The sequence below is a fragment of the Epinephelus lanceolatus genome, chromosome 11 (genome assembly GCF_041903045.1).
Source record: "Epinephelus lanceolatus isolate andai-2023 chromosome 11, ASM4190304v1, whole genome shotgun sequence".
Classification (NCBI taxonomy): Eukaryota; Metazoa; Chordata; class Actinopteri; order Perciformes; family Serranidae; genus Epinephelus; species Epinephelus lanceolatus.
Genome location: NC_135744.1, coordinates 32,884,175 through 32,911,923, shown reverse-complemented (window position 1 = coordinate 32,911,923; position 27,749 = coordinate 32,884,175). Strand labels below are relative to the sequence as shown.

Sequence of the window (27,749 nt, the reverse complement as noted above, 5' to 3'; positions counted from 1 at the left end):
AGTTCAATCTATTTCTATATTTTCGTTTTTTACTTATTTTTACTTTTTTTCATTCAATGCAATGCCATCAATCCAGTATAACTGGCTCTATGTGTGTTGCATTTCAATAGTTGTGCTTGATCTGTTTCAGCTATATGTGCATATAATGCTGCTCCCCTCATTAAAAAGGTTATACACTGAGGAAGCCATCAGACAAAACATTTCTGTTTATTACTCTTTTACACTACAACAAAATACAAATACAGCAAATGTAAACTTTAGAAGATTTTATTTAGTCTTAACGTTCAGTTGGACCTTCTTGGTTGCTTGTTAGGTACACCTAGAGATGTGATGACCTTACATTGCTTACATAATAAAGCTTTCAGAATATGTGTCCTACAGTCTATTTTTATCATAAGCAAAATCACTTTATTTGCAAAAAAACAGACCCAGAGAGTAAAAATCAGGACACACAGAACCTGTCTGTGGGACAACTCTTCATCCTGACTGCTCCAGAAATACCAGTTGTGACAGTAGACTTTGAAAGACTTACAGCAAATACCTTAAACTTGCTGCTTACAGAGCATAAACTGGGTCCCCTGTAATGGATTCTTGACAGTGTGAGGCAGACACAAACAAAATTGGGGCTACTTCCAGCAGGCCAGTCCTGTTGTGCCATGCAGCCGCTTGATGTAGGTTAACAAAAGAAACTAAATTTATCTCTGACCCAACTTCTTCACACTGAGTGCTAACAAAACGAAGCCTTTTGGACGGTCTTCTCAAGAGGACTTGAACCAAATGGTGCTGCAGAAGCCAGAGAAAAGGAGAAGAACAAGTGTAAATCAGAATTTAGAAAGAGTCTGGCACCAAACTGAAATGTAAAAAGAACAGATCAGGAAAAAGATTGTTACATCACATTGTTCTGACACTATGTTTGTCTCAGAAACAGAGAGCAGGATATGATTATTGTTCCTGCAGGAAACTCGCAGCTTTAAGTTGTCATTGTCAATTTCACAGACATTGTCACTGTTATTTCATAAGTGGATAAAGACAGAGATTTGTACTGTGACAGTTTATGATGCCATTTTTAACTCAAGAAAAATACACCCAGTAGCAAGCATGACGCCGTCTTATTCAGGCAGCACGGGACAACATGTAAGTGTATCCTACTTCTGCCACAGAAAAAAAGCCATTTTCTAGCACCAATTGATTACATGATCAATAAACTGACACATTTGCATAGTGTTAGGCTGCTGAGTTTGCAGGAGGCTCTGCGTCTATCGGATTAAAGACAACCTCGTGAATATGGTGACCTTCTTTAAGTCAGTAGGAGTAAAGATGCACATCCAATCGTACACCCCAGGAGAATCTGTTTCATTTTTACCTCAGTATTTAGATAAGAACTCACAGAGTGTGTGTAATCATACAAGTTTATAATGATTGTTTTATTCAATTCAGTACTACTTTCTAACAAGGCACCATTTATACAGGGTTTTATTAATGGTTAGTTTAATCAGTTATGAGTTATAACAACAATGCCCTACCATCATTCATATCTGCATACATGGAGGTACCATGTTTATCCCTTTCTAATAACTGGTCAAGCCTTAAAAGACTCACGTAGTCCTTAATTAGTATTATTTTTATTGATGTATTACAACATGAAGATACAAACCCTGACAAACCCAACCAAAACAAACACTCGCACACAGGGTACACAGGAAGTATTCAAGTGCGGTTCCCGTCCAGATGCACTCATTGAGTCCAGATATCCATCCATCCATCCAGATATCCATCCATCCATTTTCATAACCGCTTATCCTCTTGAGGGTCGCAGCTGACTTTGAGTGAGAGGCAGGGTACACCCTGAACAGGGCCGACACATAGAGACAGACAACCATTCACACTCACATTCACACCTATGGACACACTTCGAGTCACCAATTAACCTGCATGTCTTTGGACTGTGGAAGCCAGAGTACCTGGAGAAAACCCATGCTGACAGGGGGAGAACATGCAAAGTCCACACAGAAGGGCTCCCTCCTGGAGTCGAACCAGGAACCCTCTTGCTGTGAAGCGACAGTGCTAACCACCACACCACCGTGCCGCCCCTGAGCCGAAATATCCCCATTTCTATTCACATTTTGGATAATTAAATCACAGTTTTTTCCATGTGAATGACTGAAACAAGTTCACACAGCCAGTTTCTGAAGCATGATGGATTTGAGCCATTCATAAATAATTATTTTTTTAAATTCTTTTAAATTTTAGTGCTGCTTATTTGTGTATATATTCTGTATATTTCAATATTCTCATATTCTATTGTGATCTGTTTTTGTCTTCTTGTATTTACATGTATGTTACTGTCCACATAGTGTTTGATTACTTACTGCTGTAACACAAGTATTTCCCAGTTTGGGATCAATAAAGTATTATCTAATCTTAATTAACGATAAATACTATAGCAAAAATCCTGCAGTAAAAAAAAAGTCTGCAGTAATAAATATTAATAAAGTAATGGTTGTTGAGTATTTTCCCCAGCTTGGCAAAGGTTGATCTTAATAATGGCCTGTACAGTAACTGATGTATAAATTAGCCTATAAGCAAAGGATTTATCACCCATTAATGAAGACATACATCTTAATAAAGGAAGCCTTATTAGAAAGTGGTTCCTTTAATTCTTGAAACTGTTTCTGTGTATGTAATCTGATTTTATTGCTTTGCGTGTGCACATATTTGTAACATCTTTCTTTGTCTCAGTGTGCGCTCCGAGTGCAGATTTTGCGCGCGCACGTTTGTGAGCGCTCGTGCCGGTGGAGCCTACAGTGGAGTCAAAGCGCAACGGGTCCTCAAATAGAGCTGGGCTGTGGAGGGAAAGAGAGAGGCTTACAGGGACGGAGAGAGTTGGACGGTCTGTGTGTGTGTGTGGAGGGAAACATACTGACGAGGATGAAAAAGTAGATCCTGCATCTCTCACCTGAAGTTTGATTCAACCACCAGCAGAAGCAGCGGCGGTGCTCCATGAGCGGAAAAACGAAAAGCAAAGAGGATAAAGACAATGCCGCCAAGGGTGAGTGATGATGAACCCGAGTCGAGTGTGATCTTGTGTGTTTTTTCTCTTTATTGTGAGAACAAAAGAGGGAATGTTGGGTTTTATGATGATGCTTAGATCATCATGTTGGCCACTTCTTCCCATTGTCCCCACAACCCAGAGCACAGGGCACAGAAACTGGACTACTTTTAAATATCATTGGCATACGTTTCAAAATAAAGGATATAAAAAAGTAAATTGTATCTCGAAATTATAATAATAACTGATGTAAACTACATATTTTCTCTGTACGAGTCTTCAGTTTACAGTTTATTTTAAAGGAGGAGACCCATAACCCTTTCATGCTGCTAGGCTCCATTGTGCTCAAGATGAAGCATCCGATATATGTCTGTATTATAAAATCACTGACACAGGCTGTTTACCCCACAGAAGGCTCTCTGGGTCTCAGATGTAATTTCAGCGGCGCGCACACACGAATTCATTTTCTCCCCTCTGGACAGCAATAAAATCGACGCGCGGTGGACATCGCAATGGAAACTGGGAAACTATCATTGCCATGGAGACAAAAAAAGGGTGTTGCCCGCCTTATCTATGCATGAGACCCGTATTCATTCACAAAAAAGCAAAGAAATGCAGCGTGCAGGGATGTTTTTTTTATTTTTATAAAAGTGCAATGGGATGAGGTCCATATATGTAAATACAAAAAAATAAAATAAGCTTAAAAACATGGTGAGAAGCGTTTCTAGTGGAGGGTTTAAGTCCTCCTAAGCTGGGTTGAGCTAACTCAGCACAAACACAGTGATGTATGCCACAGCATGGATCATACAGTAGGGAAATCAAGACTTTAGGTATTCAAAATATGATCTTATGCCATCGGAAAAAGCATGTTTTCTCCCTAAAAATCCAAAATTGTAGTCGCCGTTTCTTTGCATTATTCTTTGCAATGATCTTAAGTGTAGGTTTTAGTAGGCCTATTAAATATAGCATTTATGATGAGGAGTTTATTTGTGTTGTAAATCTTCTGCCATCATTATGTCTAAAGATGCAGCAAACTAAACACAGTGATAAAGTTTGAAGACAGCAGTTGGCCTTTGCAGATTTTTACTGGAAGAAACTGTGGTAAAAATACTGGACAAGTAATTTAGTATCAATGATTACACATCAAAAATGAGATTCCATAAACAAGATTTAGGCAAAAATGAGATGAACTACTGGATTCAAATAGTCAGACAGTCACATAGTTTCCTCCTGGCATGAAGTGTCTCCATATGAGGTAAAACAGTTATTAATCTTTTAAATTATACATACAGTCCACAAAAGTAAAAATCAAGAGTGAAATACATATCATCAAAATCTGCATTTGCTAGAAGTTGTGCCTTTAAAAGTAAAATGTTTAAGCAGACATATGAGTATATTGATGAGAACCCTGATGCAGTTGGTGGACGTACAGCTCATACAGTGAGGAAGAGAACAGTGGAGACATGTTTGTAGTTGTGTTTCTGAGAAGCTGGGTAGAACTGGAAGAAATACTGGATTTAAATGCTGGTTGTGCCCCAGGCAAAGATGAACTCTTCCCAAGAAGACAGAAAACACTAATGTGATAACAGGTTAAAAATAATCACATTTGTATATGCCCCTTAAGGTTTGCGCAGAGATGCTTGTGTGACTGCAGTATACAGAGGTCATGTACGGGGCTAGGCTGAACGCTGCTTTTTAACATAGGTGTGGCATTTAACCAGACCTTCATTTACAAACCAGCGTCTTTTCACTTGTAAAACAAAAAATACTGTTTGAAAACACCACAAGTTTTCTTCTTTGCTTATTGTGGTGCACTAAGAGGGAGGATAACACCAAGTTGGTAATAACTGGCCACATGGGGCAACAATGAGCCCATTTCACATCCAAAAACAAACTTTGACGTGCAACATAAAGGTGAATGTTTTGGTTTGACAAGAGAAAAGATGCCAAAGATGAAGTTTAGTTGGTTTGGCAAGTGTGCATCTGTTTAACAATCTTACCTCACTGAGCTTTTCAATGGGATCTTCTGAGACAGTACCAAACGAGGCTGGCTTGGCAGTATACTTATCCCAGAAAAACTTGAACAGATTACAAATCAACAATCAAAAAATCAAAAATAACTAGAGATTAGATCAGGCCAGCTGCAACGTCGATCTGCTTCTTCAAAGTGTTGTTTGTGACTCTGGAGACAGACAACAGATTGTTGAGTCTCATACCTAGGTCTTCAGATACTGATGTTTTGGGTTGGTGGTTCCGTCCGACTACCAATCCACAGCCTTGGTATTTGACGACCTGGGAATGAGACTCAATTACCTATATCACCTGTATTTCTCCAGAATTAGCACCTTTAAAACAAATGTGTGCCAGGGGAGTGGGGGCGGGGATGGTGATGGCGGGTGGGGGAGGGAAATTAACCTTTTCCATTGCAATGGCTCCTTCTCTACCTCTAGCCCCCCTACTTCAAGTGCTTTAGCTCAGACCACACCCATCTTTAAAATAGGGCTTCATTATGATCTCAGTTACACACTTGAAAAGTTTCATGACTGCATCTTGCATGATTGTAATGAGGTTGATAGAATCTGTTGACAGGTGGACAGACACAAAAAACACCCTGCAAAGTGCTCATAACTACTTCTGTGGTAGGTCCTGCTACAATAGGTTTCACCAGAACCATATTTTGCCATGATGACACACACACCCAGAACCCTGCTCTTCCAGCCAGTATTAAAACAAATACCTACAAATAAAGCTACAGCAAGTCAGTATTTTATAGGTCACAGACCTGTAAGGCTGGATGTCACAGTTAAACTTCGCTGAGCCAGCAGGGGTTGCTATAGCAACAAAATGCTCAACTTAAACTAACAGCTGCTGGCAGACTAGTAATAAACCTTATTTATGGTAACCTTTACTCATAAAGCACCTTTTAAAAGGATACCAAGCAAACACATCAATAAACAGAGAAAGCAATAAAAGCGAGGCAATAAACACGAGGGGGTGATTTATAAGATGATACATCCACTGAGGGGCCGCAGCAATAATAAGCTCTGTACACTGGAATGGATTCCAGTACAACAGACCTGTAATGAATAAAGTCTGCCTTTGTGACACCAAATATTGTGACAACAAATATTAGACCTTAGTATAATGCTGCCCAGTGCAACCTCAGCACATACCATATAGTCTCAATAAACTGTATTTGTTCAAGGGCTAATACATTTCTTTACTTTGTACAGGCGTCTTTATGTTTTGCTCAGTGTATCGTGAGCCTGAACTAAAAGACACCAGCGATGTTTGCTCTTACGATCACAGAAATACTTCAGGTCTGATGTACTTTTTGATTAAAATATCTTCAGCAGTGACTCACTCCCCCTCGGGTGGACAGACATGCAGCGGTATATGTCACCTTGCTCTGGTCTTTATATAATAATAGTGGCATTAAGGATTAAGTTTGGGTAGAACAAGAACTCATTAACATCTTGTTCTTAAAGAGATTAGGCTTATAAATGTGGATTAAAACTACTTATGCCTTTGCATGCGGGTGTGTGTGTTTCAGTGTGTGTGTGTGCGTCTGTATGTGGACACACAAATAAGCAGCAGGAGAGGATTCACATCGTTAATTAACCCTGATTGTGACCCAACGATATGGCAGCAGAGGTCAACATTGCACAGCAATTAAAGGCCCGTCCAAAAGATCAAGCCCATCTGACTTTTCACTGATGAAGTGATGTCAGCATGTCGTCCAGAAGTAATGCACTACATGCACTAATGAGCGGACTTTGGTGATCGCCTGCCGTTTACAGCACCATCGTCAGGTCAGAGTTTCAATGTGTTTTGGTTAGATGTGTTTATGAACACATATCTGCATAACTAATGACACTCCCATCAGTCTCAACTGTGCTCTGTGCTCAGCAAATGTTAGCATGCTAACGCATTAAACTAAAAAGGTGACCATAATAAACATGACTGTATACCTGCCGGACCTCAGCATGCTAGAATTATTGTGAGCATGTTAGCATGCTAATTTTCGCATTTAGCTCAAAGCAGTGCTGTGGCTGTAATAGAGTGCTGCAGGGATGATGATTTTTTTTGTAGGCCATCTCAGAAGTTAAAATTGCCCTGGTTCTCTTGACAAGAAGCCAGTCCATTACATTTTTGATTATTGCAAAAAATAGGCGCTGTTGCAAACAAAAGTTTATGATACTCACACATTTGTGGTTACAATGGAGGAAAGAAGCACTGCTCGGCTCTGATGGCTGGTCCGACAGATGCTCTTTGGTGAGGCAGGTAAAAGTATGCAGACAACCTTGGGGGAAAAAACAAACACCACTTTAATGGTTTTTGAAACTTAAATGCATTCAGTAAGAAGCTAACATTAGGCTATAAACTAACTGTACCATGGTTGCATGACTTTCAATGTTGCCAGTGCAACGAGACTGTAAAGCTGTGTTCAGCATGATGGCATTTATTGTCCCCGACAACCTCTGTTGTCTCATTAAATTACTTGTAAGCAACCATTTTGAACCTCATTTTGTGTGGCATTTTTGCATCTATTAATGGGACAGCCAGACAGAGGGGAAAGTTGGGAGAGAGAGGGAAGACGACATGTAGCCAAGAGGCATGGGTCAGAATTGAACCTGCGCCGCTTTTTAACGCACATAAAAGCTTCAGAATTCAAAAGTGGGATATTTACTGACATATTTCTTTGTCTTAGAACAACATGTAAACATTTCTTAAAACCGCAGACCTTAATTCAGGCATCTAACCAAAAACCCATTCAATAAACCCATTGACTCTGAAACAAGAGAACCAAAATGCTAACTCATTTCCAGGGTTCAAGCTCATTCCATCATCACCCTATCTAGCATCATAAAGCTGATTGTGAGGCTGCAGACTTGATTTTTTATTATTACACATTTTGTCCCCCATAACAACTTTTAATTGTCTCATAATTATGACTTTCTAAAATTATTTTTAGATCATGTAAAGATTATGTTTCCCATTATGGCATATCACTGACAGACACAATATTCTGGTATATTTGCACCAACTAATTCATATTACCTCCTGTCCACAATTATTGTTACTACCCTGAAATTATTTTCATTTGTTGGTTCTTGGTCACCAGGAGGGCAAAATGGCTATGGCTCCATAATTTCAGAGTACAATGTGTGATGTGCTGAAATCAGTGGAAAATTTCATAGCTGTTATACCTTAGTTGTGGCTCCTGGTGATAAACTAGTCCATATTTTGTCCTGCCTCATGCTACAATAGATATTTTCCGTCATAAACTGGGACTCCTGGCAGTTTGAGAGTATGGATAAAAATAGAACTGTGACGGGGATGTGAAGGAGCTCTCAGTGCAACAACACCTTATGTCTGTAGTCGACTAGAAGTCAGTCCTTAAAGCTACAGTTGGTAACTTTTATGAAAATGCCACTGTAATCTGAAAGAAGTACATGTGCCATATGATATGCGGGAAAAAATCATGTTCCTCCTCTTTCTACTGCCTCTAATAGCATTCACTTGAATGAGATTGTGATGCGGTCAGGTCAGGAACAACAAGCAGAGCCAAGGAGACTTGGCTGCAGCTGTCAATCACTGTTTATGAACTGCGGTCAAACTGTCAAACCAGGCAGCGCTGAGTAAATATGAATAGAGATACTGTTACTGCATTATTTATTTATTTTTAGTGTACTCTTCAGCTGTGAAATGCTGGTGGATTTGGTACTTGATTTAACCGTATCCAACATGGCGGCCTGGTCACAATCTTTCTCATATTAAAGTACACTAAAATATGTTTATGAAAATATTAAAGGTGAGAAACAGGTAATGGAATAACAGAATCTTGATTCATGTTTGATCATCGCTGCCTTGTTTAACAGTTTGCCCGCAGTTCAACAGCTGTGACTGACATGACTGAATCTGTGTAAGAGACAGCTCTGATTGGTTGTTTTTGATCACATGCAAGAGGGACATTAGAGATGCTACAGTGCAATAGATTAGGCAGAGGAGTGCGATGTTTTTCACAGATTACCTCTCATTTAATACTGTGTGAAGTAGTAGTAGTAATAGTGTGGCAGCGATCAGACCCTTAAATAAGATAGGTAGAGACAGTGAATTCAGGTATGAGGGGTAGCAGACTGTGCACAAGAGAGTAAAGGAGATAACATGATGGCTCAGATACAAAAAGATTTTATTCTGAGCTTGTCATTACCCTTTCACCCTTGTACACACACTCACAATTTCCTCAGTCTCCCCTTTTCTGTTATCTGATATATGGCTCCATCTAGTGGCTAATAATGTGAATCACTGGCTGTGAAAGACAGCTGATGCACTCCAAAATCTGATGGGTGACTTAATCGAGTCCTCCCCCCTATCCCAGTAGACTACAGCTATTGAATACTGGCTACCTGCCCAGGCTGTTGGGTTAGGAACCTTTGCCAAAACGTACCTGCTGGCATCTTTGTGGTTTGCTATTTCAAGCCAAGGCTACAAAGCTATTCTGGGAGGTGTTAGGTGTTTTGTTCAAAGCTGGAATTGTGTTTTACTTCAGTTGAGATGAACAAAAGAAAGACAGATGGAAAAGAAATGTGACCACAGGTACACAATGACCCATCATTGATCCATCTGCTTGAGCTAATAGAGTTATTTCCTCATCACAGGAAGCCATAGCATGATGATACAATTATGTGGGCATGAACTACAATTAAATTGATTCCCTGAAAATATTTCTTTTTGTAGCCTCACAGAGATTTGGGAAAATCAGAATGAGAAGCACATTTATTTCAAAGATTTTTTTTCTCAGATAACTTTGATGTTTCTTTTTCTATTAGCGTTACTTTTCAAGTTGCTGAGTGTGCATGTTCCCCAGCAACATCCTGCTTCACTGCCTTCAATGGCTTTTATAGGCTCCTATACTGCAGCATGTGCAGCAACAGACACTCTGCAATCTGGAATACTCTGTGTATCATCTAGGTAATATGGACGCTGCTGTGTTTTAACAGGCTGCTTCACAGGAAGCACAGGAACAGCACAACAATGTAATGGGCTGATATTATACAGCTATAGAGTGGCCATGTAGACTGTGTGTTTTAATCTGGACTGGCAGCATTACTCTGACTGTGGGTACTATGATGGTGTGCATTGAGGATAACCCATGGAGAGAGATGTGATGCATTAGGTGTATGCATTGTGTGTGCTATGTGAATTCATCTCTATTCTAAAAATCCTTTGAATCAAGCTGGTTCTTTTTGAAGTTTAAGAAGTGTTAGATGAGTGATGTAATCTTTTTTTTTTTATAATTGGAGCCTGAACATGCAGTTTTGATATCGTTTAAATCAGTAGTTCTAAACCAGGGGTCCGGGGACCCCTAGGGAGGAAGTTTCAGGGTGTCCCTAAAAAAATAGGAAATAGTTTATTTTCACTATTTAACTCACTATAGATGTGAGCCCAGTGGGAGTTAAAGTCATAAGAGTGACTATTCTGCTCCACAGTTACTCAACTGTGGTTGACAGTGATAGTGTTCTGGTTTTAATCATATCTAACAACCACAATCGCTTTAAGATGTAGGTTCCTGAAGTGAAATCTTATCAAAAAGGGGTCCATGACCGAATGCTTATCAATTTAGGGGTTGAGAACCACTGGTTTAACTCATCTTATTCCAGTGTGAAAGCCTCTTATGTTATCTGTACCATCTGGTATCAGCTCTTCATTGAAGTTATATGATGTTTAAATTGAGTGGAATATTCATGCTTTTTATAGTTGAACCGTTCTGTCAAATGGAAATAGTGTACTGACTGAGTGCATCGTTTCATCTCTATTTCCCCAAAATTCAGCCCATCATATTTGGTATCTTTGGAAAGTTGAGATCTCTGCTAAATTATAATTATAGCTTTGGGGGAAAAAAGGTTAGATTGGAGGCAGTTTGAAGGTAATGACCACAATTAACTGTGTCACTGTGTTGTAAATTGTGAAAAGTGCTACAAATTGCTGTTTTACCAAGTTTGTTATATTGTTAAGTATATGTTAAGTTAATTCACTTTACCTGTCTTTGGCAAAGTGAATGTCATCGAGCTTTCCAACCCAATCACCAGAACTGCAAACCATGGATACATTATATTTGTATGTTATTATGTAGTGGATATATTAATAATTTATATTTCTTGATGTTTCAACAAAGCTGTGGTTAACATGTGGGTAGGTTTAGGCACAAAAACAGCCTGGTAATGGTTAGAAAAAGATGATGTTTAAAATAAAAATACCCATTTTTGATGGCACAAATGCTGCTGTACTGTGTATATATAGCAATGTCTCTGTAAAGAACAGCACTTTGTGAGGCACTATCCCAGTGAAAACACAGCAATGAGTTGCTAAAAAATAACCAGTTCTATTGTTTGCTGGTCTTGAACAGTGGTCTGCAGCCATCTTGCCTAAGTGTCATCATCCCCTCCACCTCCCAATGAAATTATGATACATACTTTAGAAATCATATGATATGTGTGAAACATACACATGTAACATATCTGTGGTTTGCAGAAATGCACAATGCCAACATTTTTTGGAGACCAGCCAAGTTTCTTAGTCTTGTTCCTTTTCTGTTGAGACTTTAGTCGAGGCACTGTGTGCAGTAAATCATAATCACAAAGTCAACACTTTACACTTGAAAGTCATTCAGTGCTGCAGCTCTTACAGAGGCTTACAGAGAGTTGATCTGAAATGTTTGGTTGATGAACTGATTAGTAGGCAGAGTAATAACTGCCATCTTTTGTTTTCTTTCTGAAAACTGAATCATTGTTATGTTATTTTCATGCAAAAATGCCAAACATGTCCTAGTTCCAGCCTCTAAAGTGTGCTTTTATTTGTGTTATTCAGTATTAAATGGAACTAAGGTTGGTTCAAGTTTGGTTTCGGAGTGCTGGCAGGGGAAAACATGCAATTTAATGACATGACCTGAGGCTTTAAGAAATTATGATATTTATGATATTTAAAAACTATTTTCTCACATTTTATGGACTAAGCACTTCCTCAAGAGTATAGATTAACTGATGATGGATTAATCCTTAGATGCAGGGCTAAACTAAGTTTTCAGATCAACATAAGGCAGTTTACTGACACTGCAACAGGGTAAAAAAAAAGTCTTAGAAACACTAAAAATTTAAATCTGACAGGGATGACGTGACTGTTGTGTTTAGGTTTCCGGATCAAATTTATGTCTGCATGTACTGAGAGCTTACTCAGATGAAAACAGAGAGTTCCTACAAGTAGCACAGTAATACTCACACTTACAAATACTCACACAGACTCACAGACACACGCACACACTGCTTCCTCGATAGATCCTTGGATTTGGGAACGGCCTTCTGGCTCCCTCCCTCTCTTATTGTGCCAGATCAGCGGGGCCTTGAGATGAATCATTAATGACCGGTTCCAACGGCTTAATGGCCTCTAATGTTCTGTAATGATCTCCCGTCAACGCCATGTGCGCGGCCTTAATGGATCCAATGCCGTGGAGAATTCTCCGGTTTGAACTTCAGTAATTCCTCCTCTTTTAGTCGAGCAGCACACAACAGGAAGTGCGAAAAGCCATGAGCACAAGACTCCAGAGCTCCACGGGCGCAGCATGAGTTTCCCTCTCCGCCGATCGACCTCAGGTAGGACCGGGGGAATGGTCTGAAATGACGAGATTTGACCCGGCCTATGGCACGGAATTCTTACAGAAAGCTGCACGAATATTGGCACAAGTCGGGGCTCTGTGCGTAATATGCTTTGGGAATAGGCTGCTAGAGGGGAGACGGGATAAATGTACAATTAAGTACAAGGAGGTCAACAGAAGTCTCCAGAGGGACTTCTCTAAAATACTGCCTCTGTGCTTTCGTTGATGTTACAGATTCAGTTTGCTTTCAACCTCAACCTGTTCTTTAAATATTCAATTCTCAATTATATAAAGCTGTGTTTGAATTAAAGCCATCATTTCAGAATTAACTATAACGTGTTTTTAACTCAATTAAAATTTGCATCGCTGTCCGTGGTGCTGAAAGCTGCGCCGGGCGCGCCCTGCTGCTGACAGGCTGCTCGACTCTAAACACTTTTATTAGATGCATGCGCTCATTTGCAAACATTCATAATGCATGCACTGTTATTCAGGCTCTAAATATTGTTCTGCTGCATCATTTGCAGCCTTGAGAGTACATTCAGCTCTGAAGCATTTCAGGAATTGAGATCTTGAAGTGGTGTCAATGTCCTGTGCACACTCACAGGGCAGATTTCACTACTATAACTTTTTAAAAAATATGATAGAAGTTAAAAGAACACAACTTCTGGTCTTATTTTGGGAGCGATGATTAAATTTTTCAGTTGGCTTAACATGAGTTTACACCAACGCCCTCAAAGACCCTGAATCAAAAGGCTAAGCTTTTGGCACTAATCCCTTTACTGCCAAAATCCATGCGTGGCGGTTTCTCACAGTCTACCAAAATTATATATATATTTATATAAAGTGTCCCAAATTTGATTCAAGCTTCTTCAGTGCTGCTTTTGATGCTTTGCCTTCTAAAGGCCTCAGCGGTTTGTTGCAAAGTGTTTTACTCTATAATGAACGCAGCCATATGCTGCTGGCTGTCTGATCATACTCTAACTGGCATTCATGGTTAGACTGTCACACACAGCAGGGCTCTTTCTGGATATTTGCTGTAAATACTGTAGTTTTTTTTTTTTAAGTCAAATTCTACTGCCTGTAGGCGGCGCTATGGAGCTCCAACCAAAACCTTATAGCAGTTTCTAATAGACCAGATACACCAGCACAGATTTATCTTCTATTTACAATCTATATAAACTTTAATATGTTTATTCCGTACTCAATCTATTCACTTATTTAATGGGGATATTTTTAAATCCTGGAAATCAATCCCTTTCTAATTCTCCCCTCTGTGTTCTTTGGCCGCTTATTTGTCTGCATTGATTCAAGTATTGATTGATGTGTTTTCTGTAACATTTCAAATTATTCAGTTGATTTAAGGCTCAAGGCTGAGAGCTGCAGGTGTTTGTGTTCCTCAGAGTCACCTTGTTTCCGGCAGCTTGCATTGTTACACTTTGTTACCCTTTGCTTGTGTGGCTTTTGCTTTTAGGGGGCACGTGGTGTGGGTTTAAAAGCAAGGAGCTCATAAATGAAAGATGAAGGCCCGGCTTTCAGTCATTTCATTACAGTGGCTGCGCGCGTTTGCTCTCATATTTTGATGTTTTAGATGACATCACAGATTGGTTATGGAATATTTTAAGTGTCGTGTCTCTCGGGGAACGCAGGGCCTGTGGGCTGAGCTGTGCACTAACACCTCAACTATATTTATCTGTATATTTACAAGGGTCTTACCTAACCAGGAGGCCTTGGTGTAACTTTAACTCCTTCGAGTCAAGGACAGGCTAAACGCTCCACTTCAGTGACCAGGTCCTGACCCCAGTTGCACGGTCCATCACTCTCTCCTCCACCCAGCGAGCTACAGCTTACTGAGTTTTCCTCCCCTTCAGTCATGTAATTTACTGCTCACCACATCCTCCTGCTCTCCAGCCATCGATTTCCACTACCTTTTCCACTGGTGAATGGCATGCACTGGCTCTGCATGCTGCTGCTGTGGCGCCAGATGCCACAGGTCCACCTCCGCTGGGAGTCACTCGGCTCTTTTGTCCGTCGCCTCGTCCTCCTCGAGACCACTTGGAGTTGCAGTTGCCATGCGCCGTTGCAGCTGTATCTGCTCCCTGACAGCTGTGCATCTGTTTTCCTGCGGGGGCTTTGCCCGCGGCCAGTCGACACGCACGAATTGGGTGATTGCTGCTGCATGCGTGCATCTGCTCTGGTGCGAATGCAAAAAGGGGGGAACATCCAGAAACCGACACATCCGGACTGAAGTGCTGTCTCCGTTTTTCACCTTCTTGCACGCTGCAGCCTTTCAGCAGTGGTGAACCTCTGCACCAAAATAAGATGAGAGCCCCTCCTTTCTCCCCTTTCTCTCTCTCTCCCTCACACACACACACTCACCAGGTCTCTATCTCTCTTCAATTACTGTCCCTGCACTTCATTTACCTTTATCTACACTCCTCCATTTGTACTTTATTTCTTCATGCCTCCGCACACATGTAATATCTCCTGTCTTCTTTCTCCACTCTCTCCCACTCACACACTCACTCAATATCTCACTGGCTCCTTTGCCTCTCCATTTTTTCCTCCTGTGTTTCATTCATCTTTCTCTCCTCCCAATCCATTTGTAGGGTGTGCATTTTCCACTTGCTTCTCTCCCTCTCCCTCTCACTCCCTCACTCACACTCAATATCTCATTTTCTCCCTGCCGCCCCCCTTTTCCATTATTCCTCCTCTCATTAATTCACCTGTCTGTCTCCTCTCTCCCTCTTATTTCGCTGTTTATTTTTTTTTTTCACCCCGCCTCCTATATTACACCCCCCTCCACACACACTCCCCTCCCTCCCCTCCATCTCAATCTCCCTGCCTATCACACATAAGTATTCAGTGAACATGTAAATATCATGCCACGTGGGGTTCAGGGCTACAGGTGCCCTGTGAGGAAGAGCTGACCTAACGCCCCTCATTGCACCCCAACGCCACAACACCCCCCTCCACACACACACACACACACACACACACACACCACCACCACCACCACCACCACCACCACCACCACCTCCTCCACCCCCCTCCTCGTTCTTCTTCCTCGGGGCGGGCAGGGCTGCAGCAGTTTTATGAACGGCACGGCTGCATCATGATCCCTTTCCCACTGAGCCAGCCCCGAGCTGTTTCATTGACAAACATTCCGGTTGCTGCATTTCTGTCACGGACAGCGTCGAGGAGCGGAGCATCGCCGGGGGAGCGGTGCAGAGCAGCAGCAGCAGAAGCAGCAGCAGCAGCAGCAGCACAAGAGGAAGCAGCAGCTGCAGTCATCATCAACAACAACCCCCGGTGTCGTTCGCACCAGTTTATAAGCTGTTGATTCGCCACTTGGACCCGGACTGGATCCTCGCGCACCCCCCCTCACCTCCCTCCGCGCTCTCTCGGGACAGCCAGAAGAATCACCTGAGGGGGGGATCAGACAGCTTTTGCCCCTGGGGGGACGTGAGGCGGCGTCGTTAACGCTCACTCACTGGCACATTACTGGATTTGTTTAACGACTTCCACATGAAGCGCCCGGACGCACCGATGGAGGATTCTGGACGCTTTTGTAAAGCACGGATATCTGCGAGACTGCAGCGGCCGGTGTGTGATGCGAACTGAGCCGTGGGTGGTGTAGACCCCCTCCCCGCACCCCACACACCCCCACCGCCTTATCCACGTACACCCCCCATCCCTCCCAACCGGGACGCACAGTCTTGTTTCACTCCACCGGGGGAACATGTCCCGGGCAGCGGCTATCGCCAGCTCCCTGATCCGCCAGAAGCGGCAGGCGAGGGAGCGGGAGAAGGCAAATGCTTGCCGCGGCAGCGGCAGCCCGAGCAACAGCAAAGGCACAAACGAGAAGCCGAGCAAGCTGAACGTGTTCTCGCGTGTCAAATTGTTTGGATCGAGGAAGAAACGGAAGAGGAGGCGACCACCAGGTCTGAGAGTGTGGGAGAGAAAAGTGGGGAAGCCACGGGCTGCACCACCACCTCAACCATCTTCACCACCAGCAGCGGCAGCAGCAGTAGCAGCATCATTACCATCATCACCACCACCAACCAACACCATTTTCTCTCATCACTGAGGCTGGTCCTTCATCACTTCATCATTCATCAGCTTCTGGATAGTCTCCTCCTGGCAGGGGCTCAGGAATTAATCCTGTTGCATGACACCACAAACATCACATGTGAATAACTTTGTGTTGTCCCACAGCCAAGTGTTGTAGCAGTGTGTGTCTGTGGTAGCTGACGGAGATCTCAGGGAAAAAAAACAGGCTCCTAATTTCAGCAGTGCTTGCGCTACTTGTGTTATCATGTTACATCTGTCAAGTGTTCTTTGATTTGTATGTGCGACACAGTGCACAGGGGTCAGGGATCGACAGCGGGCCCTCAAGGCCCAGTGACTGGAAATATAAACGGCCTCTCCTCCTCTGATTCTTCCGTCTTCTCTGTGACTGCTGGATATGACACATGTGAAGACATGACAGTGATAAGGAGTGAATGCAGCTAATGTGTCTTCTCTCCTTCTCTCAGAGCCCCAGTTAAAGGGCATTGTGACCAGGCTTTCCAGTCGCCAGGGCTTCCAGCTGCAGATGCAGCCTGATGGCACCATTGATGGAACCAAGGATGAAGACAGCACCTATGGTGAGTCTAACTCTGGCCTCTGGACAGAGAGGAAAATTCTATTGGCTGTCCAAATTTTATCTATGCCCACTGATTTTCTTCATTTGCCAGCTACTTAAAAATCTGCTTGGGCTGCAACTAATGATCATTCTCATTTAAGGTTAATCTGCTGCTAACTTTCGACTAATGGGTTCATTGTTTTGGATTAAAATACCATAAAATAGTGAAAAATGTCCATCCTATTTTTCCCAACGGCCAGGTCACATATTCAAAATGCTTGTTTTATCTGACCAAAACCCAAAGTTATTTAATTTACTGTCGTATATGACAAAGAAAAGCATACAATTATCGCATTTGAGAAACTGGAACAAGCAAATGTTTTGTATTTTTAATTTGGAAAATGGCCAAAACAATTCTATTGTTGTTGTTATTATTGCAGATACAGTTTCTGTTGATCCGATCAATGAATCAACTCAATGTTTCAGCTCTGAAATCAGCTTTAATGAGCTTTAGTTATCATAAATAGAACCAATGACAAATGTGTGTTACTCTAACACTAGTCTCAAAGCCAGACTTTGTTTTGGTGTTGTTTCTGCACTGGAGAAAGGTTTGGCTTAGTGCTTCTACACTAAGGGAGGAAAAAGCTCTGTGTTGTTTGTATTTCTTTTAACCAATCACAATCGTCTTGGGCGGCGTAAAGCCCAGGATGCAGTGATGGTTGGTGCTCTTGCAAATAGTGTCAGGAGAGAACTTGTTTTGGTGGAGAGGCAAGTGCTGGCATTAAAATGGCTACATCCCCACAAACATAAACACCACATAAAACATTAAAAGCTGCCTCTAGGCTGCCAGTTCAAAGATTGTGTTTGGTGTTTTACTGTTTACCATCCTGTTCTAGTAAAATGAAATGAAAATTAGTGACAGCACAGGTTGACTCACAATCAGTCTTTAGACCTCAATTTGCTGCACTTATAAAGCAAAGGAAGATTAAAAAGGAATAAACACATTACTGTACAGCAGAGAGTGAAACCACACTTTCTTTTAATCTTAATATGAAATATTACTTCAAGGTAAAATAGAACAGCAACACATTAAAGGTTCAATTTCCAGAAACATCTGATTTGGTTTAATTCTCATTTATCCACTTTGGCGTTATCATCCGAAACCAGTTTAAATCCAATTTAATGATAAACTTCATTCTGTGGAAATCTGTCTGATGTGGGAATTTAATCTCAAACAGTCGCTCAGCAACATGTCAAGTGTTCATTTAATTAGGAAACTGGTGGCCGCTTTTCCTCCGAATGTCGGATGGTATCGTGGCAATCTATCCGTGTTATGTTTCCTGCTTAAAGTAATCGATTACATATCCACAGGATACACACGTTGCAAAAGATACCGGGGGTTGAGCTGATCCAGTGAACAGATCCTCTCTTGCTTGCTCAATCTCTCACACACAGGCCACAACAACGTGTGATTGATACGGCTAATTCAATCCTGTTGTTGTGCTTCAGACAGCAATCACTCTCCTTCTTGTGCGCAGTTGGTGTTGCCAGCGTCTCGCATTAATCTGCTGTTCCTTCTCAGGCCACCAACTGTTGTGTGTACAAAGAGAAAGACGTGGCTACAAAGGCAGCGTGTTCTCTAATTACATGATTACATGGCGTGTACATCATGTAGACGCCCACCCACGTGAAATCAGTGCACCGTGACTGGGTTTCAATGGATAATCCATGTAATCCACATCTCCATATAACCGCAGTCATTATAAAAAAACATGGTTGGCCAAATGAGTGTAATTAAATGAGGGCCTGGCTCATCAAATTGCCTGGAATAATTATGTCTCTGCTACAGAGCTTTTACTGTCGAAACATATAAATAACAGTTTTGCTTGTGCCTGCTGAATGCACACCAGCGGAGAAAACAACAAATATGATCGATAGTATCAGAGTTGCGACGCTTCGATACACCCAAAATGGTTAGGCCAATGTGATGCAACTTTAAACTCATTTTGTTGCCACTGTAGATGCTTTCTGTTCATCCGACACGCATGGGCAGACCTTTAAATTAGGACTTAATGTCATACAGTATTCACTGTAACGTATTAAGTGTGGGACCCAATCAGCTTAATGTTGTTTGAGGAGATTATGTTTATTAATTGTGCTGTAGCACTCACATGAAAAGCCATTGTCAAAGTACCCTGAACCTTGTAGTGTCTATAAGCCTGGGATTCTCCTGCTTACATGTTTGGAAGTAGGAATAAGTCCTGGGAAGATTAGATGATTGATAGAAACAGTCTGGTCATTGCTTGCTCTTATTTCAGCTTCCGCAATGACTAATATAATTGACCATGTTTACATAGCTGTAAAGTAATCCGGGTAATCCGATAAACAAGTCCTAACATGTCGTTTAGCCCGTAAAATATAGAAAACTGGAACGGCTGATGCTTGAGCCAGGATTTTGTCAAAGTTTCCCACTGATGGCCGACTTGTTCGACTGCAAATACAGCCTCCATCCTTCATTCCTTCAACCACCTTCTTGAAATGGTCATCGTTGTGATATCGGCGCATAAAAACCTGTTGATATCAAACTTGAAGTAGGTGTGTTTCTCCCTCTGATCAAAAATCGTGGCTTTTCTTTTGGGCATGCTTCTTTACTCTAGCCTTGGAAACTCACGATAAGTTGGTGGGTGCACAATGTATCCATGACAACACTCAGAGCTAAACGTAAACAAGCAAGAGGCCGTGTGTCGCCAAGTGCGTTAATAACCCCACTTGAGACGCATATCCCAAATGCACTGTTTACATATCCAGAGAACGCTCCTAAAACCTGAATATTATCGGCATATCCCACGTCTCAATCGGGAAAGGTTACGTTGGGAATAAGGCCTTATTTGGAATATCCAAATGGAGTATACTGTTTACATGATCTGCTTCAAATTCAGAATATTGTCAATAATAAAGAAATGGAAGTGTGTATGTAAACGTACTTGTAAACTGAATATCTTTGGGTATTCCTCAAACAAACAAGACACCTGAAGGCATCACCTCTCAATCATTTTTCACTGCCGACAATTAATTGGATATTAAAAAGCACAGTTGACAGATTAGCTGCTAGAGTGAACAGTCCTCAGTTGTAGCTCCAGTTGGTATGTTTTCATTTATAATAGCAGAAATAGCTGTTACTCTGTAGGCTTCACTGATGAAACCTGTCCTTGCAGTGCGAAATGTTTTCCAGACCCTGCTTTGCTACGTGCCTTTCGCTAATTCTAACCCCTTTTCATCCCACGCTTAATGCCGGCCGCTAAATCATTAGTGTAATTCAGTGGCCTTAGCGCCTGACTGACCTTGTAAAATAGCTTCTCCGTGGCAAAATGGAGGTGTCACTGTACCAGATGCTACATTGATATTGATGAGAATTTCTCTCTCCGTTTCCCCTCTGTGTTCACTGTGTGTGTGCTTGTTTGTTTGCTGTGTTTGTTGTTTGTGTGTGTGTGTGTGTGTATCTGTGTGGGTTTCTGTGTCGTGCGTAGCTGTGTTCAACCTGATCCCGGTGGGGCTCCGCGTGGTGGCCATCCAGGGCGTTCAGACCAAACTCTATCTGGCAATGAACAACGAAGGATTTCTCTACACCTCTGTAGGTCACCACGCACTCACACACGCCACACCACCACCACCACCATCATCATCATCATTACAGACCATTAGGGACTGAAATCTCTTCTTTGGGTCGGGTTGAGTAATGAAGCAGCGGCTCTCAGTGTGACCAGTCTCATTATCATCCTATCATCACATCGATACTTTAACTACAGTGTTGCCGTGTGAGTCAGCTGCCACTGGGTGTTATAATCCAGTGTCTGAGCCTCCCTTATCTATCCACTGATATTGTGGCTTCACAGGATTGATTTCAGATCATCCTCCAGCCTCCTTTTGTTTATCTCCCTTCAGTCAGTCTTTGATAGGAAGATTACTTTTTGTCCATTTACACGCGGCTCCTGAAATTTATTTTTACGCCTTTTTTCCCAGATAGATTTTACACATACAACCCCACTGTGCACAGGATTTTCTCAGACTGGTCAGGAGGCAGTGTTGGCTGCAGTGCAGTGCATTAAGTGCCTCACTTTAGCTCTTGAGCGGTGATGGTGGGTGGTGTAGATGCAATAACAAAAAAGACAACAAAAATAACACGCACTTGGAACAATCTAAACAAGCCTGCGAGAACAAAAGATGAAAACTAACGGAGAGGAAATAGAAAAAAAGGCACGCACCTCAAAGCAATAACAGCCATGCTGCTACGCCTGTGCAGGCACGTATACCAACACAATATCTGGTCCATCGTGTCCGGTCCTGGGTGCTTTTCGTCAGTCATAACACTCATATCAGTTGTGTCATCTTCACACCTGATATTAAACACACAAAATATTTATACACAAAGCACAGCTGACCATCTATTTATGCTCAATCTATTTGGAGATCAAACACAAAACTTAATTAAAATCCGCACAAGATTAATGGCTGACAGAGAGGAAGAGCACTCTTTCTGTATCTTTCCGTTTCCCCCGGCAACCTGGGCACCATCTTTCTCTCAGTGGGCTGGTTGGTATTCAAGGGAGTAGCCGGTTGCTATGGAGATGCAGGAATAAGGAAATGCAAATGTCAGCTGTCCTAAGTTGGTGCAGTTTGTTCTCCGAGACTACCGCCCGGCCGAGATAATGATTCAAACAGTGGATCAAGTGATGGATGAACACACTGATGGCAATATGGTGGAATGATTGAACACTTTTTAATGGAGTCGCCATTACAAGCTCATACCTTCTGTGACTCAGCTCCTTCTCTGCGGCTACCGCCCCCCCACCTCTCCATGCCTGCTTAATCACCTTCTTGTCTTTTTCCTTTGATGATTTGTTCTAATAGATGTTAAACTTTCCCCCCTCAGGAACATTTTACCCCGGAGTGTAAGTTCAAGGAGTCCGTGTTTGAGAACTACTACGTCACCTACTCCTCCATGCTGTACCGGCAGCAGGCCTCAGGTCGGGCTTGGTACCTCGGGCTCAACAAGGAGGGTGGAATTATGAAGGGGAACCACGTCAAGAAGAACAAGGCCGCAGCACACTTCATACCGAAACCGCTCAAAGGTAAGGCTGAGAGGGGAGGGAGCTGCAGTAAACACTTCGTAAGAGTTTAAAAGAGTGCTCCACTGATTAAACACACCCCTTTAAAACTGTCAGATTCACAATATATATTAGTTCATATCAAAATCGATGCAGAAAAATTGCGGTTAAAGAGTTTTTTTCGCTTAGGAAATTTCCTAACTGAGTGAAATGATCCAGAAGTATCTAAGTGGCAGCCTTGATAAGAGCTGATCGAATTCTCTAAATGCTAAGGAAAGGTTCCTCAGTGCCTCCTTTCTTATCTCCTTTAGCATAGGGTACACTAGACCATCCCTTAGAGATAATGCAGTCACACTGTTCCTCGCAGCAGCGACATTTAAACTGACCCGTGTCAATAACATCCACCGTCACATAATTACATAGCCTCATGTAAGTGCAGTCAAACTCTGTATGCACTACAGTTGTCTTTTCCTTCTTCTTCTTAGAAATTCTCCTTCATATCCTTTCTTGACCTCATGACATTTTCCATTAAGGTCAAGAGAAAGCGTTCAGGAAAAAAAGATATAGGAGATAATAATTCTGACAGTTTGACCATAGCCTTTCGTTTTTTTTAATCCATTCTTTCTTGATGAAACTTGGCACCTATGTTACCTACAATGCAACTTGACTGATGGTAGTGTAGACAGAGATCCTGGTGTGTTCTGCATGTAGCTAATGTTGCCTTGAGCTGCTATCCCTCCCTGAGGAGCGGGCTACAGAGCTCCAGTAAGCTCACTTTTTCTTACTCCACACCTCCAGATTTTTATCATTCCCAAAATTTGTAGTCTCTTTAGACCCAGCTGACACTGACTCAAGTGACTTAAGGCAATATGTCAGACACAGCTTTATACAACTTAAACAACAGAATATGTGACATCATATTTTCCAGTTGAGCTGAGCCCTGTCTATTTCAAACTGGTGAGAAAAGAAAGGACACAATCAGAAATATCTTCTGTAAATGGAATAGGAAATGGATTGCATTTATAAAGTGCTTTTTTAGTCATAGTGACCACTTAAACCACTTTACAACACAAGCACCAATCACCCATTCACACACTCATACACTGGTGGCCGAGGCTACCATACAGAGAGCCATCAGATAAACATTCACACGCACTGACCCGCTGATGAGCAGAAATTTCGAGTTGAGTATCATGCCCAAGGACAATTCGACATGTAGACTTCCTCTACCTCCTGCACCACAGCCGCCATAATAACCACCACAGGGCCAACTTGTTGATTGAGCCGACTGAGAAAATGGATTCTCTGGAGCTTTAAAACATACCTGGAGGGGATTTTTTTGAATATTCATATAAAAAAACGGGCAAAAATCAAGGTTAATGTTGGGGAAAAACATCCTTAATTATTGTTTAACAAATTTAACATTCAAAAACTAATCTGCTTCATCAGGACTCTGCAGGTGTGCTTTGATCAGATTTGATTGACAGTGGCCTCCCCAAGGCAACACAAGCAAACAATCCATTTTGCCCAGTGTGATTGGTGCACATGAATATTTGACATCTCCTGTTCCCAACAGGACCCCGTCCCACTTCAAATCAGTTTCTTACTGTATGTGAAATCTTCCTTTTTTATTTTTATTTAACAAGATTCTTTGGATTTGTGGGATCAAAATATTGTAAACACAAACATATGTTCACAATAGACTTTGGTGTTTTCTGTAGGTACAGAATTATGACTTTCATACTTGTTAGAGTGTATCTTTCATGACTTTGAGAGCTTAGCACTCAAAATCAGGCTATCAACTGAAAAGACTTGCAGAAAACACATGGAAAATGTCCAGCTTGGTGGACTAACTAACAGCCCACCACCCACCTACACTCAATTTCTTGAGCTCGTCTTTTACAGATTAATATAATAGGACTTTATGTGATATTTTTTTTCAAGAGGGAGACTTTGCTTTTACAGACAGGAAAACACATACCAAAGCCACGGTGTAAATGAGAGACAGCACACATTAAAATGGGAAATGTGGAAATAGAGCAATAAAGAACGAAACAAAAACAGAAAGAGAGAGAGAAATAAAGATGGCTTTGATTAGTAGCTCTATATTATCAGTGGATCACATAACAACTTTCACTGCAGTGAAAGGTAGACGCTTTCACTGAAAACCATCTGTGCACTACCTGGCCAGCACCACTCAGCAGACACACAAAGATGGCGTCTAGCTGGTGAACACAGTGGAACATTTAGCAGCTAAAGAGCCGTGTAGTTTTCTCAGAGATTAGTGGAGAGCAAAGCACAGCCAAGAGGAGAGTGAATAGTGGACACAAACACGACTCTAAATGAATGCTAATGTTGCTCCGTACCTGCTGGGTATGTAATTGTTTTCCAACAGGCTTGCAACTTAAAAGGTGATTTGTGTCAATGTCGCATTACAGCTCGTTTCTGCTGCCTCCGAGTAAGCAAAAGCAAAACAAAAACAGCTAATGCAGGTTTATGGAAAAAAACTAATAATACAAAGAATAATTTGTATATTATAATTTAAAGGAGCTGCATACCACATTCAGAGCATACACTTTATAGTCTAGTTGGGTTTCCATCCAAATGCACCATGATTTTTAACTGTATTTCCAGAAAATCTGCATAAGAAAATGCAAATATATGTGCCTGTCAATCAACTATTGTTACAGAATATTAGGAGATGGCAAATCAAGAGAAGCAGAGTGTGGCACTAATACTGCAGCCAGCTTCCATTGTGCCACTGCAAAGAAGAGCACCATTCAAACAAAGGAAAATTATGAATGTATAATAGCAGAAAATACACTGGACAATGAAATAGAGTTTTGGACAACTAAAGTGGGATTTACACTCATGTGTCACTCTGCATTTACACCTCCAAAACACTAGTCGGCGGCGGAGGTTTCTGTGAAGTGCTGTAAAGTTAAGTTGATTCAAAACACAACCAAAACACATATTAAACATGGCGTACAATATTACATTTACAGTATGTGCTCTAAGAAGAGTTCTGGTAACAACATAATTTATTAACTGAATCTGTTTCCATCGCACTTAGCTTTTATTGATACTTACTTACTACATTTCCACTTCCTCCAAGTGTACAACCTTTTTTTGAATTTGTGGCATTTCCACATATTTTTTCATTGTTTTTTCATGCACATATTGAATATGTGTATAAAATGAGGCGGATGGAAGCGCACATTGTGATTCAAAGTCTGAGCTGGGATTGCCTGCACACGGTTCTCAACATGAAGGTCACTTAGCCAGCGGCTAGCAGCTAATGGTACTAACTGTGCAAGTTAACCTGGGGGGGAAACCAGAGGGTGGGTGTTAAGCTTCCATGATGATGCTGTACCGCCACAATGGATGGGGATGGTGTTATCAGCGATAACTGCTGTATGGGTGAAGTGCAGACTAGCAGCAATTAGCTAGCCAATGGGATACAAACATACACTGGCATGCAAGCGTGGCTGGACCGTCTACCTCAACAAAAAACAGAGAAGCTCAGATTACAACACACACACACAGGGAGCATGACTTCATTCCCTGCTCAGGATGCCATTACTCCACTGTGTCTTCACATAGGAAACAGTTGTTTGCTGCTATATTAAAGCTCTGACTCTTGTAAGATGCACCTGTACGACTAGAGGTCATCATTACGTATATTTTTATGGATCATTACATTCCAGCTTAGCACTGCAGGAATTCCCCTTCAGCATAAAGTCAGAACTTGCTCTAAAACCAGAATTAATGAGACTGTTGTATAAAGCAAACCTCTCAGTTATCTACGTGCTGAGGAACTAAATGTACCTAACTGCCTGGACAAGGCATGCATACCAAACCAGAGTGATTCAGTTCGACCAACAACTTAATTAATGTTTTATTTAATGATTCTTCTCCCTTTTGTGTGTGTCTGCAGTGGCCATGTATAGGGAGCCCTCCCTCCACGACCTGACAGAACTCTCACGGTCAGGCAGCGGCACACCAACCAAGAGTCGCAGCGCTTCGGCCCTGCTTAACGGCGGAGGGAAGTCGCCCAGCAACAATGACTTATCCTAGCCCCACACCCCTCACACCTCACACTCACAAACATACACACACACACACACACACACACACACACTCACAAACATACACACACACACACACACACACACACACACACAGATCTCAGGCCGACATGCCCACACATCAGGCTGGTGAGGGGTGGTAGGAGGAGGAGGTGAGGAGAAAACGAAGGAGGACAGGAATGTGTTCTTCCACTTAACGGAGCCCACTGTGACTGACTGTGATGTAAATAAATCAAGGACAATCAACCTGTCTGGCTCTGCTGCTCTGGTCTGCAGAGGGACAGGACCTGTGAATCTCTCCCCTTGACTACTCTTCCTGCTGTAACATAACCAGAGAGAACAAGGGAGGGAGAAGGAGTAAAGAAACGAGGGACAGAGAGAGTCAGTCAGTCACATAGTCAGATAAACAGACTGTTACAGAGAACCAAAGAGTCCAAGTATTAACTAACTAAAGTTATTGCAGTGAAAAGGAACGTGACGAGAAAGTTAGAGGGTGACAAAGGAAGGAAGGAAGTCTTTATCTACTCTACCGTATGCTATGTTTACACAGAGCTCATGGGGTTAAGTCATATTTTTAAAAATGACGAACGTATTCCTTGTACACTTATGAGGATCGATCATTTGTTTGCATGCAGGTGCGCCTGTGTGTGTGCGCGTGTGAGTGTGAGTGGTCACGCTGTGCTTGCAGTAGGAGTGTTGTGTGCGTGTGTGGGCAAGCGAGAGTGTGCGCACGCATGTGTCTGGGGGGGGGGATTTTACCTTTTTAAGATCTGTTGTATATCAGACAAACCTCCTGAGGGCTTTAGCAGGTTAAAATAAGGTTTACTGTATATGCTTCCATGCTTACTTCTTACAAGCAATGCTGTTGTTTATCTTTCCGTTTGTTGTTGTTGTCCCTTGCTGTTTGTTTGTTTGTTTGTTGTTGCATGGAAGCTTGTGGACCTCTGCTCAGTAGCAGCATGCCGAAGGTCTGTTTTTTTTCTGGTCTTACGTGTTCCTGACCTAAAGAGAACACTAGTGAGCCAATAGTGTCGTACCAGAACACTAGTGAACCAATGGGAGGGTGTTGGAACACTACTGGACCAATAGTATTGCACCAGAACATGAATGGACCAATGGTGTTGGACCACAACCACAACCACCTGGACCAATGGGAGCACAGATTAACTTACTATTTTGGTTCCTGCTGTGGACAAACTAGAAATGCACTAAATAAACTCTTTCTAAAGAA

The 27,749-nt window shown here is 42.0% G+C and overlaps 1 protein-coding gene and 1 long non-coding RNA gene across 4 annotated transcripts; one reads left to right on the top strand and one right to left on the bottom strand.

Annotated features, from left to right (window-relative positions):
* Window positions 1–300: 300 nt before the first annotated feature.
* On the bottom strand, window positions 301–15,001 carry LOC117245736 (uncharacterized). Its single transcript, XR_004500627.2, has 3 exons — window positions 14,415–15,001; window positions 7,255–7,352; window positions 301–783 (listed from the first exon to the last, which is right to left on the bottom strand). It is a non-coding gene; the product is annotated as an uncharacterized LOC117245736 (long non-coding RNA).
* On the top strand, window positions 2,784–27,749 carry fgf13b (fibroblast growth factor 13b). 3 transcript variants are annotated; one of them, XM_033609209.2, is made up of 5 exons: window positions 2,784–3,049; window positions 17,237–17,347; window positions 20,853–20,956; window positions 22,256–22,454; window positions 26,368–27,749. In XM_033609209.2, exons 1-5 carry the CDS (start codon window positions 3,001–3,003, stop codon window positions 26,505–26,507), a joined length of 603 nt encoding a protein of 200 aa, XP_033465100.1. In that variant the 5' UTR covers window positions 2,784–3,000; the 3' UTR covers window positions 26,508–27,749. The 3 variants fall into 3 exon arrangements, with proteins under 3 accessions (XP_033465100.1, XP_033465107.1, XP_033465093.1); XM_033609216.2 differs by lacking the exon at window positions 2,784–3,049 and adding an exon at window positions 12,595–12,699; XM_033609202.2 differs by lacking the exon at window positions 2,784–3,049 and adding an exon at window positions 15,416–16,642.